This window comes from Sinohyriopsis cumingii, chromosome 5 (assembly GCF_028554795.1).
Source record: "Sinohyriopsis cumingii isolate HCF-2022 chromosome 5, ASM2855479v2, whole genome shotgun sequence".
Lineage (NCBI taxonomy): Eukaryota > Metazoa > Mollusca > Bivalvia > Unionida > Unionidae > Sinohyriopsis > Sinohyriopsis cumingii.
The window spans coordinates 73,060,884-73,083,544 of record NC_142965.1 but is presented as its reverse complement, the minus strand read 5'-3'; the positions used below and the strand labels follow the sequence as shown (position 1 = coordinate 73,083,544).

Below are 22,661 nucleotides of genomic sequence, written 5' to 3'. Positions count from 1 at the left end.
TTTTGAGTAATGATCTAGGTAATATCAATTTTATGTCTTAGGGGGATGTTTTCCATCACGTCCGCGCTTTTCATATAAGAACCCACAGTATTCGTCGTTCAAACCATTCTACAGAGAATAAAAAAGAAGATGGCTTCAAACCAATTTGATAAAATGAAAACATTGCAAGACGTCCTGGACAATTTAGGTATGATGGAGCAAATGCTAGTGAGGCTAAACGAGGATCGCTATTCTTATAGTCCCCATCGAGTGAAGATGGAGATCAACAATTTAAGAAAAGTAAAGGAAATGATCAGTGATCTGATGAAAGAAATAAAGGAGGAGAAGGAGGATGAAGAGGAAAGGATAAGGATGAGAGTATGGAACGAAAAAATTAAAAAGGAAGAAGAAAATGAGAAGACAAAGAAAGAAGAGGAGGAGAAGCAGAAAGAAGAGAAAAAGGAGGAAAAAAAGAAAGAAAAGAAGAGAAAAAGTGTAGGACAGAAAATAAGAAGCTGGTGGAGAAATAGAAGAAATTAGAAGAAGAAACCCAAAGGCCCTTTTCAGGGCCACTCCAATCTCTCGAAAAGAGATAGACTTTCCATTGCCTACCCCATTTTTTATTTTTATTTTATTTTATTTTATTTTGTTTTATTTTTTTTTAAAAACAAAAAATAGAGAACCTCCCTGTTTCAATTTTACATAGACCCTATACAGTCCCAGGGGTTTTTGTCCATGTTAAATTTACATAGACCCTGTATAGGCCCAGGGGGGTGTTAATGTTAAATTTACATAGACCCTATAATGCCAGTCCTGTATTCCCCATGTTAAATTACATAGACCCTATAGTGCCGGGCTAGTTTTCCCCATGTTAAATTTACATAGACCCTATAGTGCCAGGACCCTGTTTTAATGGTAAGTCCCATAGACCCTAAACCGCCCCACTTCACTACTGATAATAAATTGACATGTTTTGGCGGGGTTTGGTAAAGCGATTAGAGCAAGATGTCTCACAATAAATAAAAGGATTTCCGGTTATTCACGGAAAAAATGAGGGTATTTGTGAACTTTTGAAGTTGCCCAAAGTTTTATTTAACAGACAAATTGTATGTGCTATCGATAAATGGATGAAGACTGGATCCACAGAAAATGTCACAAGCAACACATCAGTGGTCTCTAAAAGGGTTGTCATAAAATTGTTGACACAAAAAGTTGAAAAGCTAATGTAGTCATTTAGATACGAAGACAAGTAGTTTATATTTGCACAATTTATATTACTGTACACGAGTTAATTATTTTGCAGTAGTCCCGACATGATACTATTGAAACATCTCTGTTATAAAGAGAAAAAGGGCTGTAACTCCCAAAACACAAGGGAGACAACTTGTGATGTTCTTACCAGTTCAAGTCAATTGCTAGTCATCACATATCCATATGCCTTTTATAGCATATTCAAGAGCCCTACCACCACCACCACTGCACTCATTTTATCTTCCATCCCTGGTTAATAAACCCGGAGTCAAAATGCATCTTCTTGCAATGACTTCATGTACAAAAGTTAGTAAGAAAAAATATTTGAAAATGAAATTGTAATTTGAATATCAAATATTTGATTTTTTACCTCCTCCTATATTGAAAGATAGTACGAGACGAGTACGAGGAAAGCATGAGGTGAATAGTCATTCAACAACGCTGTAAAATGAGAATTGTCTCCTCTCTCCCACCCTTTCATTTTGACCTGACATTTAAATTTGCAAAGGTATCAGTCCATCACAGAATAAAAATTAGCAATCTAAATTAATTTTTCATGTAAAAATGCAAGGTTTGCTTTCAGATATAATGACTTCATGCTTGCACTCATTTTGACATAGACAAAATTGCAAAGAAAATAGAAGAAGAAAAATAAATCAAGATAATCTGAAAGGATCTCATTTTTCTATAATATTGCAATTTTATAATAGCTTTCAAAATATAACTGACAAAGAAAAAATCAAATCTGCATTATAGCCATCTTCATTCATGTCCAAATCAGAAATAATAATAAATGTAACTGGTAAAAACTTTTTCTTTTCACAGTGAAAACCAGGAAGTCAATGTTATTTGGTGCTAATATATAGCAGAAACTAATACCATAGAATGTATCTCCACTATCATGAACTCCTGTTCTGCAGCAAACTGTAAAAGGAACCCTGGCCAAGTCATACCAAAGATTAACAAAAATGGTACTTGCAGCTGCTTCACTTGGAATTCAGCATTATGAGGTTAGTGTTAGGACTGGTCAGCCTGGTGTCAGGATAATGTGACTGGGTGGGACATGATACTACATGTCATCAGCATGAAGCCTCAATGCTAGACATCACCATAAACTGTCATACTGCAGACATTGTAGTGATATGACTGAATTTTTTTTTAAGTTGCATTAAAAATCCAAATCACACAAGCACAAAGAGCATAGTTACAAAGAAAGAACAAGCAAATTGCAGGAACTGTCTGTCATATCTTGCCATTTATTGCCCTCATCAATATCAAGCAACATATACAATTTGGTTAAAATCTGTTACATATATTTGAATGTTGTGCAATTTTTATTTATGGATGTAAACTGTATCTTTAGTTTAAACAATTGCATACATGCATAGGATTCATTTTAAGACAGAGTATTAAAGAATGTAAAATTGCATAGGATTTATAAATACATGTAGATGCATACATGTTGATAGTTACTAATAATAAAATTTCAGTAAATGTGTTGATAAGTTTCTGGCTTTATCCCACTGGACAGATCCATATGGTGGTATCTTAGAAGAATCAATTCCCTTTGGATGGTTTAAATCATGTGAGTTCTTTTATATCTGTCACATTGGATTAGTGATAATATGCGTCTCATAGACTTTTTGTCTTTATATAAGCAGCTCAGAATGCATAGTTTTCTTATTCTTTTTTCTTCTATTCATGTTTTAAAATGAAGTCTGCAGACTTTTTATGACCACAGAGTCATACAAATCCAATAATTAAGGATGCTGCCAAGCAGAAACAAAAGAGTGAGTGCATTTGACAATCATGGGCTTAAACGACACTAAACAATGCAGAAACCCAACAAAAGAACTCAGTCCAAGTCTCAATGAAATCATCCTGAATACCAGACTTGGACAGAATCCAATAACAATTACTACGTGCAAATGAAAGTGCATGGATTGTACAGAATCTACAATGCCAATAGCCAATGGAAAATACTCACAATTAGTTAAACTTCAATATCAAGGTGCATGTCAAATCCAACAATAATTAGGGAAGGGGAGTTATTGTGTGTAAGTAAAAGTGGGTGGATTGGACAATCTAGGTCTATAACAATGCTAAACAATGTGGAATATAGCAAATTGACAGTGAAAATCACCAAAGTTTTCATAAAAATCAACTGCATGCCAAATCTTGTTAAAATCCAATGATAATAATTAGGGAAGGGAATTATTGTGTGCAAAAAATCAAGGTGGATGGATTGGACCATCAGGTCTATAACTCTGCTAATCAGTGGACAATCATAATCACCCATGGTCTTTATCAACATTAACAGCACACCAAAAATCTGGATCAAATCCAATTATCAATAGGGGAATTACTGCATGCAAAAGTGGGTAGATTCAAAGTCAAGGTTTATAACTCCAATAAACAATGGCGAATACAAACAAAATCAAAGTCAACCATGTTCTCATTAAAAACACCTGCACACCAAATCTGGACGATATCTAAGAATAGTAATTACCAAAGTTACTGAGCCTGAACAAAATTTTGGAGTCTGACAATCAGGAACTAACTTGACAAAACAATGATGCAGAACACAAGCAATCAAACTCATCCCAGGTATGTATCATCAACAACACATTTGGTTCAGATAAAAAATTAACAGGGAGTTATATACCATACCCCAAGTCCTCTGAATACACATTCCACAGATCATAATGACATTCACTGATGGTTCATTGACCTCTAACCTCTTGGCAAAGTTTAAACCGAGGTGTATTGCACAGATATCAAGAAATTCCACAAGTGAATATGCAGAAATTGTGAAGAGTGAATGATGGTTTAGACTCCTTAGCAATATCAACATTATTAATAGAATTTGTTTAAACTAGGTCAGATTTCAAATCCAAAAGAACATCCCTCTACTGACTCATTCTGTAAGTAGGTCAAATATAGTGCAACTAGACAATGGCTGACATCAGGACTTGGATGAAAACATTCCTTCAAGTAAAATGTTATCAAAATTTGAGTATTAAAAAAAATCAGACATAAATATTGTCTCAAATAATAGTAAGGTGTAAACTTAGTTTGCTATTGAATACTGGTTTATGTCAGGGCCCGAAGAAAATATTGATTTGGTACCAAGTAATGGTTTACACCACTACTGGAAGAAAATACTGATTTGGTACCAAGTAATGGTTTACACCATGACTAGAAGAAAACACTGATTTGGTACCAAGTAATGGTTTACACCACTACTAGAAGAAAACACTGATTTGGTACCAAGTAATGGTTTACACCACTACTAGAAGAAAATATTGATTTGGTACCAAGTAATGGTTTACACCACGACTGGAAGAAAATATTGATTTCGTACCAAGTAATGATTTACACCATGACTGGAAGAAAACACTGATTTGGTACCAAGTAATGGTTTACACCAGTACTAGAAGAAAACACTGATTTGGTACCAAGTAATGGTTTACACCAGTACTAGAAGAAAACACTGATTTGGTACCAAGTAATGATTTACACCACTACTAAAGAAAATATTGATTTGGTACCAAGTAATGGTTTACACCACTACTAGAAGAAAACACTGATTTGGTACCAAGTAATGGTTTACACCACTACTAGAAGAAAACACTGATTTGGTACCAAGTAATGGTTTACACCACGACTGGAAGAAAATATTGATTTGGTACCAAGTAATGGTTTACACCACGACTGGAAGAAAATATTGATTTGGTACCAAGTAATGGTTTACACCACTACTGGAAGAAAATACTGATTTGGTACCAAGTAATGGTTTACACCACTACTAGAAGAAAACACTGATTTGGTACCAAGTAATGGTTTACACCTGTACTATAAGAAAACACTGATTTGGTACCAAGTAATGGTTTACACCACTACTAGAAGAAAACACTGATTTGGTACCAAGTAATGGTTTACACCACTACTAGAAGAAAACACTGATTTGGTACCAAGTAATGGTTTACACCACGACTGGAAGAAAATATTGATTTGGTACCAAGTAATGGTTTACACCACGACTGGAAGAAAATATTGATTTGGTACCAAGTAATGGTTTACACCACTACTGGAAGAAAATACTGATTTGGTACCAAGTAATGGTTTACACCACTACTAGAAGAAAACACTGATTTGGTACCAAGTAATGGTTTACACCTGTACTATAAGAAAACACTGATTTGGTACCAAGTAATGGTTTACACCACTACTAGAAGAAAACACTGATTTGGTACCAAGTAATGGTTTACACCACTACTAGAAGAAAACACTGATTTGGTACCAAGTAATGGTTTACACCACTACTAGAAGAAAACACTGATTTGGTACCAAGTAATGGTTTACACCACGACTGGAAGAAAATATTGATTTGGTACCAAGTAATGGTTTACACCATGACTGGAAGAAAATATTGATTTGGTACCAAGTAATGGTTTACACCACTACTGGAAGAAAATACTGATTTGGTACCAAGTAATGGTTTACATCTGTACTATAAGAAAACACTGATTTGGTACCAAATAATGGTTTACACCACTACTAGAAGAAAACACTGATTTGGTACCAAGTAATGGTTTACACCACTACTAGAAGAAAACACTGATTTGGTACCAAGTAATGGTTTACACCAGTACTAGAAGAAAACACTGATTTGGTACCAAGTAATGGTTTACACCAGTACTAGAAGAAAACACTGATTTGGTACCAAGTAATGGTTTACACCACTACTAGAAGAAAACACTGATTTGGTACCAAGTAATGGTTTACACCACTACTAGAAGAAAACACTAATTTGGTACAAAGTAATGGTTTACACCACTACTAGAAGAAAACACTGATTTGGTACCAAGTAATGGTTCACACCAGGACTGGAACAAAACATAATTTAAATTAAATCATGTCATTTTAGTAGCAAAAGTCACATATTATTTATAATGGCAGATTGGCAACGAAAATGAGTCCATTTAAAAGATCCTGATATTTCTATTTTATTTAACTATAGCAATTCACTATATGCAGCATAAAAGTAATAGCGAAAAATGTATAGGACTTTGGGGGAAGTGGAATCTGAGCCTGGTATTCTTTCTAATGTCTCTTACGTCAGCCTATTTGTGAAAACTTTTCATTGCTTAATTCCACCAAATGATCATGCAAATGCTGGCAAATGAATTCAGCCAAGATCTCATCACTATCAAGCTACATTCCTAATACAGGTGAAATCTAACAATAATTATGTGACTCTGTGTAGACAAATGGTACAAGTCAGACAATCTGGGGCTATAACTCAACTAAACGATGACAAAGATCAGTTTGTAAACAAATGGTACAAGTCAGACAATCAGGGGCTATAACACAACTAAATGATGACAAAGATCAGTTTGTAGACAAATGGTACAAGTCAGACAATCTGGGGCTATAACTCAACTAAATTACGATTGAGAATCTGGGCCTATAACTAAACGATGACATAGATCAAGCAGCATAATAAATCTGGACTAAAATCTAGTCATAATTAATAGAGTTATTGTGCTGAAACAAACATGGCTGGATCTGACAATTGGGGCTCTAACTCTGCAAAGCGATGGCATAGAAACTGAAAATCACACCTGGCCATATCTCACAAATATTAAGATGGATACTAAATATGACTGATAATTAAGGAAGTGACTGTCTAAATAAAAGCAGCAAACCAGACAGTAAGTTTCTATACCTCTTCTAATTGATAATGCTGAATGTTGACAAATTAACTCAGCCAAGATTGCATTGGTATCAAGAAACATATTCCATTTCATAGAACTATCATCATAATTAATGGAGTCATTTGTGTAGAAAAAAATTAAGTGTGACTGACAATCAAGAACCCTAATTCTGGTAAACAGAGAAGTAAAATCTGATAATCAAGCTCCAACAAGGTTTTATTAACATCAAGCTATATACCAAATTTTGTTGAAATCCAATACTAATTAAGGGAATTACTGCCAAGAAACAGACTGCTCCAGTGGCCTAGTGGCTAAGGCATCCGCCTCAGATGCAGGAGGTCGTGGCTTATTTAGGGGGCCTAGTCATACCAATGACTTACAGAAATGGTACTAACAGCTGCTTTGCTTGACACTTATCATTAAAAGGTAAGTGTTAGGACTGGTTGGCCTGGTGTCAGGATAATGTGACTAGGGCTGTCAAAAACCACGGAAAACTTCACCCGGGTACCCATTGCACCGTTTAACGGGTAACCCTTAAAACATAAAAAGACATGTACAACCCTAGTTACCCCACTGTCAAATTTTCACAAACCTGGATTGTTGTAAAGTGACGAAACGAATGGTCTATTCACATCATTTTGCATATTGTTTACCACACTTTATCCACTATTTCGCATTCTCTTTTTCGCATTTTACCAATTCACACTTTTGCATTTTCATATTTGCACTTTACCCACAACCAATGGGATAAGGCTGATAGTCTGTCAATGGAGATAATTTGTTTTCCTGTTGTACTTCAAATTGTCTATTATAAATTGTGCTATAATATTCTGTTTGATTTGTCAATAATAATGAATTAATATTACAATGTCCTTTCACTTATTAATAAACTGCCAACAACTTCCACAGCGTGTTTTGCTATTTATTACTCACGGCGAATGGCAGTGAAAGTCAATTTCAGGTTGAGAACTTGAATACTAAAGGAGGTTTACACACATAAGCAAGTAAGCAAAACATTACATCAAAATTTCAAACTAGAATAAAATAACTTTTGAATGTTTTTATGAACTAAAAACTAAAAAATGAATGAACTAAGAAAACTTTTATCAAAGCTAAATAATGTTGGTCATTCGCTGACTGATGTGTAAGTGATATGTTAACATGCGTAATCTACATATTAGTATTGTTTTGAACTGTGAAGCCGTTCGACCAGCCCAGTGTGCAGCAGCCATTTAGTAGTGGGCAGCTGATGCATAATGGGTAGTCCTACCCCTAAATATAGACTGGAGCTGCAACTCAGACCATTGTACTGCTGATGATATATATTTTAATAGTGTTGTCGACAAATTATTTTTGTGAATGGGTACTCATTAATTTTCAATGCCCGGGTTTTTCATTACAGTGGGGTATCCGGTTACCCATTGACAGCCCTAAATGTGACTGGTTAGTACATCATGCTTCATGTCTGTGGCATGATGCCCCAGTGCTAAACATCGCTATAAACTGCCACACTGCAGACATCATAGCGATATGGCTATAAATGTTTTAAAGCTACATTTAAAATGCAAATCACACACACAAACTGCGAAGAAATGAAAGTATATTAGTCTAACAATCAGGTGCTGCTGATGCAAATCACAGATGCCAAATGCCAATAACTGAACAGATCGTCAGCAATATCTAACCACAAACCAAATTCAGTTTAACAGCATCACTGCACTGAAACTAAAGAAGGCATTATGGACAGAGGGAAGCATGGACTGATGGAAGGATGAAAAGACAAGATGCATGACAACTATGGATGAAATTTAATACTAATCAAGGAAGGAGGGTGTGGAAACAAAATCATTTTTTCTTCTTTTTCTTTTTAGTAACATTCATCACGATTTGATTTACTTTTGCAGATTTGTATGCAGGAGTGCCACACTCATCTTCAATGGAATTATATTTCCTCTTCTCTGAATTTGTTCCCAAAGCTTTAGTTTTGGTTAAAGTAACTGATTCTTTAACTGTCATTAGAAGAAATGATGTGATGCTAAAGGGCTCACTGGGGTCAGATATACCACTTGGCTTCATGTTCCCTTTTTCCTCGACCTTTCCCCCAATAACTAGTATAGTCTCTGAGCCCTCATCACCAAAACTAATGAAGTCCTGGTTTGCAAAAGTTGAAGATGTCTCTGACTTTGTTGCAGGAATATAGTACTTTTTATAGTCTTCATCAAAAACTGTATTTCCTTTGGTCTTTTCATTTTGAAATTTCGGCATATTTTGCTCTTTTGCCACATTGTTCCCTTCATCTTTTGGACTGGATGCATCTTCTGTGAGAGAAGAGCACAAATTATCTCCCTTTACAGGTGAATCTTCAGTATCATATGGAAGAGATATCAGCTGTGCATACTTGCTGGCAAATTTCACAAACTCATCAAATACTTCTCCATGTTCATTATTTTTCTAAAACAGAGACAAGAATTCATATTAATAAAGCAAATTATTAAAAGCCTCAAGAACACATGGATAGTGCCAACAAAACTGCTCACCATAGGAATAATTATACATGTCCTGAATTGAGCTTGAATTCAGAAACCTCCATAGATATACTAACCACCATTAAGAAGTTACACATACATATGTCAATACACACACAAACACACAGATATACCTACCTACCTACTTACATCTAAAAAGTTCTTTGGATTTGTTTATAACAAGAAATTTTTATATACTTTTTTTTAAAATACAAAGAGTGCATTAAAAAAGCCACTTACACGGTTTGCCATGGCAATTACCCAGATTTTTTTATACATATATTGTGCCACGCCAACTTGGGCCCCCCACCTGCAACATGTAACCTCAAATCAGTTATATATAGCAGGTACCCTAGTTATATGACTGCATATTTACATTTTTGTAACACAACACAATTTACCATCACATTGCCGGTGTTATTTCAAATTTTAATATGCTGGATCTTTGACCTGTCCCAGGGACCCATGAGATTAAGTGCCAATGTAATACCGCCTTTAACATATGGCAATCACAAGGACAACATATATACCAGTTTGGTGAATTTCCACCCAGCAGTTTAGGAGATAAATCTACGGACAAGATGAGAAAAAGAGAACTTTACAATATCCCTAAAAAATACTTGGAAATAACATGTGTATTAAAATTGTTATGACATGCCATAAAAAAATATGATCAATTACCAGTATATAATGCAAACAATTGCCTATGTGATACTTAATAAGGCCTAACCTAGATAACATGAAAGTCTGTGGCAACACATTTTGTTTTCTATTATCCAGCTTTCTGAATAAATCAATATCAGTATCTTCATAAAATACCCGCAAAAAACATAAATGAGCATTGTATCATTGAAAAGATGAAATAAGCATTGTACCATATAAAGGATGAAATAAGCATTGTATCATATAAAGGATGAAATAAGTACTGTATCAAATAACGGAAGAAATATGCACTGTATCAAATAACGGAAGAAATAAGTACTGTACCACATAAAGGATGAAATAAGTACTGTACCATATAAGGGATGAAATAAGTTGTTGTTGTTCTAGGGTTTAACACCATTTTTCAGCACAAGATAGGCTAAACATGGCGGCCAGTATTACTGATGGAGGAAGAACCCTGGAAAACACAGGGAAGAACCACCGACCAACGAGAAGCTACTGGCAGGCTTTCCCAATGTATCCATGCTAGCCGAGCCTTGGACTCGAACCCACGAAGACAGAGGTGAGATGGCAGTGATCCGGGTGAAATAAGTACTGTATCATATAAAGGATGAAATAAGCACTGTACCATATAAAGGATGAAATAAGTACTGTATCAAATAAAGGATGAAATAAGCACTGTATCATATAAAGGTTGAAATAAGTACTGTACCATATAAAAGATGAAATAAGCACTGTACCATATAAAGGATGAAATAAGCACTGTACCATATAAAGGATGAAATAAGCACAGTATCATATAAAGGATGAAACAAGTACTGTACCATATAAAGGATGAAATAAGCACTGTATCATATAAAGGATGAAACAAGTACTGTATCATACAATGGATGAAATAAGTACTGTATCAAATAACGGAAGAAATAAGCACTGTACCATATAAAAGTGGAAATAAGTACTCTACCATACAAAGGATGAAATACGTACTGTACCATATAAAGGATGAAATGAGTACTGTACCATATAATGGGTGAAATAAGCACTGTACCATATAAAGGATGAAATAAGTACTGTATCATATAAAGGATGAAATTAGTAATGTACCATATAAAGAATGAAATAAGTACTGTATAAAATAAAGGATGAAATAAGCAATGTACCATACAAAGGATGAAATAAGTACTGTATCATATAAAGTGTGAAATAAGTACTGTACCATATAATGGAAGAAATAAGTACTGTACCATATAAAGAAATAAATAAGCACGGTACCATATAAAGGACGAAATAAGTATTGTACCATATAAAGGATGAAATAAGTACTGTACCATATTAATGATGAAACAAGTACTGTATCATATAAAGGATGAAATAAGCACTGTACCATATAAAGGATCAAATAAGCACTGTATCATATAATGGAAGAAATAAGCACTGTATCATATAAAGAAAAAAATAAGTACTGTACCATACAAAGGATGAAATAAGCACCATATCATATAAAGGATGAAATAAGCACTGTACCATATAAAGGATGAAATAAGCACTGTACCATATAAAGGATGAAATAAGTACTGTATCAAATAACGGAAGAAATGAGCACTGCACCATATAAAGGTTGAAATAAGTACTGTACCATATAAAGGATGAAATAAGCACTGTATCATACAAAGGATGAAATAAGCACTGTATCATACAAAGGATGAAATTAGCACTGTATCATATAAAGAATGAATTAAGCACTGTATCATATAAAGAATGAAATAAGTACTGTATCATATAATGGATGAAATAAGTACTGTACCATATAAAGGATGAAATAAGTACTGTATCATATAAAGGATGAAATAAGTACTGTATCATATAATGGATGAAATAAGTACTGTATCAAATAAAGGATGAAAAAGTACCGTATCATATAAAGGATGAAATAAGTACTGTATTAAATAACGGAAGAAATAAGTACAGTACCATATAAAGGATGAAATAAGCACTGTACCATATAAAGGATGAAATAAGCACTGTACCATATAAAGGATGAAATAAGTACTGTATCAAATAGAGGAAGAAATAAGCACTGTACCCTATAAACGTTGAAATAAGTACTGTACCCTATAAAGGATGAAATAAGTACTGTACCATATAAAGGATGAAATAAGCACTGTATCATATAAAGGATGAAATAAGCACTGTATCATACAAAGGATGAAATAAGCAATGTACCATATAAAGTATGAAATAAACACTGTATCATAAAGGACGAAATAAGCATTGTATCATACAAAGGATGAAATAAACACTGTATCATATAAAGAATGAATTAAGCACTGTATCATATAAAGGATGAAATAAGTCCTGTATCAAATAATGGAAGAAATAAGTACTGTACCATATAAAGAATAAAATAAGTACTGTACCATATAAAGGATGAAATAAGTACTGTATCATATAATGTAAGAAATAAGCACTGTATCATATAAAGAATGAAATAAGTACTGTACCATATAAAGGATGAAATAAGCACTGTATCATATAAAGGATGAAATAAGCACTGTACCATATACAGGATGAAATAAACACTGTACCATATAAAGGATGAAATAAGCACTGTATCATATAATGGACTAAATAAGTACTGTATCAAATAATGGAAGAAATAAGCACTGTACCATATAAAGGTTGAAATAAGTACTGTACCATATAAAGGATGAAATAAGTACAGTACAATATAAAGGATGAAATAAGCACTGTATTATACAAAGGATGAAATAAGCACTGTATTATACAAAGGATGAAATTAGCACTGTATCATATAAAGAATGAATTAAGCACTGTATCATAAAGAATGAAATAAGTACTGTACCATATAAAGGATGAAATAAGCACAGTATCATATAAAGGGTGAAATAAGTACTGTATCATATAAAGGATGAAATAAGTACTGTATCAAATAACGGAAGAAATAAGTACAGTACCATATAAAGGGTGAAATAAGTACTGTATCATATAAAGGATGAAATAAGTACTCTATCATATAATGGATGAAATAAGTACTGTATCAAATAACAGAAGAAATAAGCACTGTACCATATAAAGGTTGAAGTAAGTACTGTACCATATAAAGGATGAAATAAGTACTGTACCATATAAAGGATGAAATAAGCACTGTATCATATAAAGGATGAAATAAGTACTGTATCAAATAACGGAAGAAATAAGTACTGTACCATATTGTACCATATAAAGGATGAAATAAGTACTGTATCATATAAAGGATGAAAGAAGTACTGTATCAAATAATGGAAGAAATAAGTAATGTACCATATAAAGGATGAAATAAGTATTGTACCATATAAAGGATGAAATAAGTACTGTATCATATAAAGGATGAAATAAGCACTGTACCATATAAAGGATGAAATAAGCACTGTATCATATAATGAAAGAAATAAGCACTGTATCATATAAAGAATGAAATAAGTACTGTACCATATAAACGATGAAATAAGCACTGTACCATATAAAGGATGAAATAAAAATGAGTTTGGATCAGTACCCAAGATGTTATTTCTCATGAAATCTTAAAATTCTGATGAAGCAATTAAGTTAGATTAAAATTCTACATTTTAAACGAAGATTGAACACTTTGAGACATTCTGTACTGTATATTTCTGCTATTAGCTGACAAGGAGTATAAATCAACGAGACTTTTGCTTCTTTTACCTTTGCTAATAAACCAGTCAAAATGGAATATAAGCTGAGCTTCAAACCCATTAATAAAGGTCACCCATCTACTATAAAGTTCAAAATGACTTGTTATATACTGATTAAATACTTGATGGTGTATTTGATGTGTATTGATAATTTAAAGAAAGTTCAAATGTATTGATTCTTATACAATTGTATTTATTTAATGAAAAGATCCAAGATTTGTCCACAGTTTGATTTTGTAGCGAAAATGCTAAAATATTATTTTGCTGTATAAATTAGGAGTTATCTCCCTTACTAACATTTGATACTGAGACGCTTTGCTTGAGACCTTGGCAACTCAGAAATGTATGACTGACTTGCATCCTAGAACTTCATTTCTAATCACTTGTGACCTATAATAGACCAATATCCCGATTTACTACATAAAATCTTTGTTTTCCATCTTTTTAACTAAATTTTATGGAACTAATTTTGTACCACCCATTATAATTGAAATTCATAACCTATAAATTGACACTTACATAAAATCCCACAGCTGTAATTGATGAGATCCAATTAAATCTGTGCTGAATAGATGGCAGAATGTCAGACAGACATATGCATGGACAGTCTCTAGTTGCTACCAGCGTCAGGAGAACTCTCTTCAGGTCACTAGGTTGTGTTTTCTGTGAAATCAGCAAGAGACGTAATTTATCCTTCTCCAGGGCTCGAACAACGCTTCTAAATCCAAAGCACAAGGCAGAACTGCAAAATAAAAAAGAAAATCATGTCACTAAAATTGATTATTTCATTTAATAATGATGATGATGATGTGTGTGTGTGTGTTTGTTTGTGTGTGTATGTGTGAGAGAGAGAGAGATTAATCTTTTTTAATCTGATAGTGAATCCATGATATAATAAATTATAACATGAATTGAGATAAAGACATTTGAATGTGGCTGCAAGTTTTATATCCTGCGATATTGCCATAGTTCATATACCATCAACTTTACTGAGTGTTTACTGCATTCCTTTTCTACATTAATGATCAGTTTCTTTCATTTATTGATTATTTAAATAATCTATCCAGTATAATCTGATTACATATATATATCATGTTTCTGAGAAACTGTGTGCATGCCAAATTTGTGCAACAGGCAGCAAAATTTTCCATAGTATATATTAGATAAGTAAGGAACCAAAATAAAACCTTTTTCAAACCAATACTTTATTATGTTACAAAAAAAATGGAAATATATTTATAAGAAATTCACACAAAAATACAAGCTAGACAATAATCTTCAAAAATTCCATCCATGTTTAGCTGACTCTTCATCATGGTCAAACACATACAAAGATGGTAGTGATATCTCTAATATGGGGTGTGAAAAGCCTGGGTCAAATTCTGGGAAAGCTGAATCTCACATAGAATTGCAGGGCTGAGGGTCAGTTGCTTGGGAAACCATACTGCATTTTGGGATGTATTTTTCATGCTAGAGTATTAGCATTACTTCATGCAAAGGTGAGACTCGGGTAAGTCAAATATGCATACATCAAGAGTTTGCTGAACAATCAGTCTATCATTTCCATCATGCAGTCAGTGTCAAGGGCAGCCTCTCATTTTCTCACACTGATGTGAAAATGTGAATATTCACTATTTAAAGCAAGCTAAGTTTTGACAAATCAAGAATATATATTTATATTTTAACTTATGAGTTACATTTTAATAGTAATATTTTATACATATCTGGGGATTTTCAAGTTATAACCTATCTTCAGTTTGTGAGTTTGCAAAATATAAAACACTTGGTTTGTCAAACACTGTGTTTATGAATGTTGCCAATTTCAATATAAGTAGGTGATAAATGTGAATAAATCATGATATTTCCTTGACAATTGTGATTAGAAATCAACAGAACTCATCCCTATTGATTAACAACCAGGATATCTTTAAAAGCATTATGGATGTACTAAACATTGAGCACCCACATGCAGTGTTTATGATCTGTTATTTATGTGTTAACTGTAGATGAATGATACAAAATTAATGCTGGTCAAAAATTCAATCCACAAAAGAAGTATTCTCAAATCATTCATTTAAAGTCGACTTGTCAAAGGTTTGTATGGATGTTGATGATTTCAAGGTGATTATTTGTTCACTGTTAAGTAAATATGTGTTCATAAATCATTCTATTGTGAGTATAAATAAATCATTATACTGTGAGTATAAATAAATCATTCTATTGTGCGTATAAATAAATCATTCTATTGTGAGTATGAATAAATCATTCTATTGTGCGTATGAATAAATCATTCTATTGTGAGTATGAATAAATCATTCTATTGTGCGTATGAATAAATCATTCTATTGTGAGTATAAATAAATCATTCTATTGTGCGTATGAATAAATCATTCTATTGTGCGTATGAATAAATCATTCTATTGTGCGTATGAATAAATCATTCTATTGTGCGTATGAATAAATCATTCTATCGTGCGTATGAACAAATCATTCTATTGTGCGTATGAATAAATCATTCTATTGTGAGTATGAACAAATCATTCTATTGTGCGTATGAATAAATCATTCTATTGTGAGTATGAATAAATCATTCTATTGTGCGTATGAATAAATCATTCTATTGTGAGTATGAATAAATCATTCTACTGTGCGCATAAATAAATCGTTCTATTGTGCGTATAAAAAAATCATTCTATTGTGCGTATGAATAAATCATTCTATTGTGCGTATGAATAAATCATTCTATTGTGCGTATGAATAAATCATTCTATCGTGCGTATGAACAAATCATTTTATTGTGCGTATGAACAAATCATTCTATTGTGAGTATGAATAAATCATTCTATTGTGCATATGAATAAATCATTCTACTGTGAGCATGAATAAATCATTCTATTGTGAGTATGAATAAATCATTCTACTGTGCATACGAATAAATCATTCTATTCTGACTATGAATAAATCATTCTACTGTGCGTATGAATAAATCATTCTATTGTGAGTATGAATAAATCATTCTACTGTGCGTATGAATAAATCATTCTATTGTGCGTATAAATAAATCATTATATTGTGCGTATGAATAAATCATTCTATTGTGCTTATAAATAAATCATTCTATTGTGCGTATGAATAAATCATTCTATTGTGCGTATGAATAAATCATTCTATTGGGCGTATGAATAAATCATTCTATTGTGCATATGAATAAATCATTCTATTGGGCGTATGAATAAATCTTTCTATTGTGCGTATGAATAAATCATTCTATTGTGAGCATAAATCATTCTATTGTGCGTATGAATAAATCATTCTATTGTGAGCATAAATAAATCATTCTATTGTGCGTATGAATAAATCATTCTATTGTGAGCATAAATAAATCATTCTATTGTGAGTATGAATAAATCATTCTATTGTGAGCATGAATAAATCATTCTATTGTGAGCATGAATAAATCATTCTATTGTGAGCATGAATAAATCATTCTATTGTGAGTATGAATAAATCATTCTATTGTGAGTATAAATAAATCATTCTATTGTGAGTATAAATAAATCATTCTATTGTGAGTATAAATAAATCATTGTATTGTGAGCATAAATAAATCATTCTATTGCATGAATAAATCATTCTATTGTGCGTATCAATAAATCATTCTATTTTGAGTATGAATAAATCATTCTATTGTGAGTATGAATAAATCATTCTACTGTGAGTATGAATAAATCATGCTATTGTGAGTATAAATCATTCTATTGTGTGTATAAATAAATCATTCTATTGTGAGTATAAGTAAATCATTCTATTGTGCATATGAATAAATTATTCTATTGTGAGTATGAATAAATCATTCTATTGTGCGTATGAATAAATCATTCCATTGTGAGTATGAATAAATCATTCTATTGTGCGTATGAATAAATCATTCTATTGTGAGTATGAATAAATCATTCTATTGTGCATATGAATAAATCATTCTATTGTGAGTATAAATAAATCATTCTATTGTGAGTATGAATAAATCATTCTACTGTGAGTATGAATAAATCATTCTATTGTGAGTATAAATAAATCATTCTATTGTGCGTATAAATTAATCATTCTATTGTGAGTATAAATAAATCATTCTATTGTGAGTATGAATAAATCATTCTATTGTGAGTATAAATAAATCATTCTATTGTGAGTATAAATAAATCATTCTATTGTGAGTATGAATAAATCATTCTATTGTGAGTATGAATAAATCATTCTATTGTGAGTATGAATAAATCATTCTATTGTGAGTATAAATAAATCATTCTATTGTGAGTATACATAAATCATTACAAACAGTCTAGCTTTCAATGTCTATTAAGGAAAAGAAAGGAAACTTGATGAAGTTTCAAGAAAGTTCTAATCAACATGGATTAAAGAATTTCCTTGGCAAGAGTACGCTCAGAAATGTTCCAATGTTCTGTAGACACTGCTGAAAATACCTGAAAACTGCAAACAAGGCAAATTCATTTTCTGTTTCGATCAGCAGTTATATAATACTGCGAGTCTTTTACCATAACATCTCTATCTTACTTAAAATTCTAGCATTTCTGAAACCCTTATCTACCTATCCATTTATCAGTCTATCTAATAATATACACATATATGTCTGTCTCTGCTCTTCTAACTATATCTGCATTCAAACCCTATCTCTTATATCTCCAAGTAATATTTTAAATGTCTGTTTTGAAACTTATGATTGGCACATGGTTTTAAGGTGCAAATAAAGATTGGTTTTATTTATTTGTTAAAAAAGCATATGACACAATTTCATTAATATATCCCATATTTTATATCACTTTAATTGTTTTACTCATATATTATGTTTGGAGAAAGCTAAATGTTAAAAATGGGAAGTTTAATTTTCCATACAGCATGCCCTGGGCAAGTTGACTTTTATTGAATTAGTAAATCCCTGGTTAATCTAATGATGGAGGGAGAATCCAGAAAAATACTGGAAAGAACCACCGACCCACAAAAAGCTACTGGCAAGCTTATTCACATACCCACATTGACCGAATCCGAGACTCAAACACACGCTGACAGAGGTGAGACAGCAGTGATCCATAACGGTCAGCACTTTAGACCACTTGGCCACTCAGGGCCCCCAATATATATAGTAAATACAATAGCAAACAGATATACTATGAGCAATGGTAAATTGTGCTCAGCCACAAAATTTGCAAATAAAGTCTCTGCAAATGCCACTTGATCTGTGTTTGATCCAGTTTAAAATTAGGCCTTCAAAGTAAGTGTTTGTTACAGAAGAATCATTACTCCTATCTGATGGTGTCCTCATATGTCTGGTGATACCATTTCTTCCTCAATATACCATTTTAAAATCCTATTTGCATGAAATGAAACACACAATGCTGGGATCACAGTATCAGGCGAAGTGGGAAACTAAGTCACCTGCAAAATTCAAACTTTGCCTCCTTCTGTTGGGAAAGCGAAAACTACTTTGCCTTCTGATTTTTCAGACATAAATGACAGGTGATAACTTTTGAGATGCCCCCTCATTGTAGCCAGGAAGTTCTGGCAGTGTTGTAACCCAAGGCAAAATGTATTTATGCGGTGTTGATACCAATCAGCCTATGCCTGCAAACAAACTTGTGCACATTCACAGGCGTGTTTTAATACCTAACTGACTATTAACCCTTTCCGGAGCAAGATATCACTGCTCGATTTCATGAAGTTGGGTCTACTTTACTGTGATGAAAATATACAAAATTCTGTTTGACAATTTAAACATCAATATGTAAATAGTACTTTGTTTTTACAAAAACAATAATCGGTGAAGAGCATTTTCTAATTTATTAACAGTCATATTTGCATATTTTCTTTTTAAACTCAGTTTGAAACCTAAGTGAACCAGTAATGGCAGACATTGCTGCTGATTTAGTCTAAATATTGAATAATGTAGGTCAGATACAAGGGCCAATACTATGGTGTGGAATTTGAAGAAAATGCTGTAAGGTCAAGGCTGTTTTCTGACATACTGTAATTCATTTTTGTGAAAATAGGAAAAATATATATAGTAGTGAAACAAATACTATTTATCCAATGCATATTATTACTACCAGTAGGTAGACAAATTATAAAATATAAATATGCAGTCCTATTAATGGATTTTTGTAAGGAAGCTAGAAAGTGAGTAGTTATATTAAGAAAATCCCTCTTTCTAAAAATAGATGCACTCAAATGGCGTAATATCTGTTCATGGATGTGTTTGGTTGGAAAAAAGGGTTTGTTTAGTTATATTGACTTTAATCTTCAGTGTGTTGTCTATGAATATTTACAGTAATGTTTTATCGAGAACAATAAAATCAGGACAAAGAGTATGATTTGAAATCACTTGTGCATTTACTTGTATGTACATGTTGTATATACTTGTATGTACATGTTGTAGGGGTTGTTTCAAAAAATGCTAAAAATCTTTCTGACTTCAATTTTAAATAAAACTTTTAAAAAAGTAAATAAAATAATTAGTGGTAGTTTCTTAAGCATTTCCACCTACTTGCAATTACAAGACTCTAATCTTGCTACTGCTATCATTTAAAATTAATTACAATGTAAAGTTTATGCTGTGCCTTTTTAAGTCATATGGCCAAAATACACTGCATTTACCATAATCCAAACACACATATAGGTCTACAAGTGCGAATACAATAGGTATGAATATAATAAATTGTATACATGTACAAAATGTGTTGATAATAAACATATAACACATATTTTTCAACTTGAAAATAAGGCATTGCTTAAAACTGTTAAATGCATACTGAGAAATAGCGGACATAATTTATGTATGTATGTATGTATGTATGTATGTATGTATGTCTCGCATTTCTTGCTTTGGTCCCACTTCTCCATGTTAAGCTCCCACTTCTTCCTGTTCTGTCCAAAAGGAGAAGTCACTTCTCCCTAAAATTCAAGTCTAGCTTGACCCCTACAATGCAAACACAGGTCCCTTGTTATTCACATCTAAACTCTGATGTCCACATAATGTTCCTGTTGTAATTTTGGCCTTTAAAATTGTATCTTAGGTCTACAACTGGTAGAATCATGTCGAACATGTTTTTTTTTACCTTGGTGTTTAATAACACATTAAGATTTGAAAGTTACATCATGCCCATGCAATTTTTTGAGGACAGCTTACTAAAAAAGAAAAAAACTGATCAAAAAGTAAAATCTATAAAAGTGACACCGCAATATACATTATAAATTACTTGATGGAATGAACCAATCTGACATTGTATATTGAAAAATCCAAACATATTATTATTACGTGTAACTTCAAAAAATGCAGTTCCTATTTGTTTCGAGACACACTAAGGCAGCTGACTTTTCCTGGATTGGACAGGATTATAACCTGCACTCTTCATATCACAACTCGTTCATGCCAACAACTAAGACCAACAAAAAAAGTATGTGTTGCCGACCCTAACAATTTTTCCCTAGGCTAGGGTAACAAAAAATATCCACCAAAAATTATGAAATTGATTTGCGCATTTAATTGAACTGGTTTACTAAACATCATAACATAAATAATGTCAGAAGAAACAAAACCCTAGCTACCTGCCCTAATTATAAAACCAGTGCAATAGGAAGAAATCATGGGGGGGGTCTATGCCACCATGACTCCCTGACATGATGTATAATTAGCTGATGCAAATCAATGACGTGTCACCAGTAAATTCAATTTATGTAATAGAAATATAAATTCCTCAAATACCAGATTGTGATAACTACTTGATTACCAGATTTGTTTCCTCTTTTCTGATTCTTCATCGAAGGGAATTGCCTCCAGCTTTTCACTCGCCTTCTTTCGAGTATGTTTTTGTTTGGTCCTGTTCAGATATACAAGTGGTTCCAATGTGCTGTACAAATAAGAAAATCAATCAATAAACTTATTTGTAAATTAACATATAAATCAATGATTTGAAAGGAGACAGATAAAACAAGACAAAAGTCTGGATACAACAACACCCAGGATACAATTAAAAATGATATAGAAGACAATCTATATTTAGTATACTGCTTATGATTAATAAGTCATGCATGCCAACAATCTTGGAAATTATGAGCAAGTGCAATGAAATGAGATTTCTGATCTTACATGTGAGAAAATTAGCTGACATAACACTGTGAAAACGATGTACAATTCATACATGTCACTTGAAACAAACCACATCTCTGTTTTATAGTCAAGATTATCTTCAGTGCCAGTCATAATGCAGTACAAATATGAATAAACCGTGATGACATTATATAGGTACAGTGTCACGGTGTGTATCTTATTTTGTCATATAATATCCCTGATGCAGGTGGTGTGCATACTGACTCATTTTCACATTTTAACTTGTACATGACTAGTAAAATATTGTCAGTAAATTAGACTCACATAAATTGTAAAGGGTTGCATCCAAATATTGCTTCAGCAGATACTACCTATGATATAAATGACCTTCAGGGAGAATCAACAGATACTACCTATGACATAAATGACCTTCAGGGAGAATCAACAGATACTAGATTATATAAATGACCTTCTGGGAGAATCAACTGATACTACCTATGATATAAATGACCTTCAGGGAGAATCAACAGATACTACCTATGACATAAATGACCTTCAGGGAGAATCAACAGATACTACCTATGACATAAATGACCTTCAGGGAGAATCAACAGATACTAGATGATATAAATGACCTTCAGGGAGAATCAACAGATACTACCTATGACATAAATGACCTTCAGGGAGAATC

At 32.6% G+C, this 22,661-nt stretch overlaps 1 protein-coding gene across 2 annotated transcripts in view; it reads right to left on the bottom strand.

Annotated features, from left to right (window-relative positions):
- Positions 1-8,741: 8,741 nt before the first annotated feature.
- The window catches only part of LOC149799438 (uncharacterized), a 39,085-nt gene continuing 25,165 nt past the window's right edge, over positions 8,742-22,661 (bottom strand). For both annotated transcript variants that reach the window (XM_089958783.1, XM_089958781.1), the window contains exons 3-5: positions 21,651-21,770; positions 14,371-14,593; positions 8,742-9,401 (exon numbers count right to left, since the gene is read on the bottom strand). In XM_089958783.1, the coding sequence (XP_089814909.1) occupies positions 8,796-9,401; positions 14,371-14,593; positions 21,651-21,770 (949 nt within the window). In that variant the 3' untranslated portion in view covers positions 8,742-8,795. The remainder of the gene's footprint in view (positions 9,402-14,370; positions 14,594-21,650; positions 21,771-22,661) is intronic.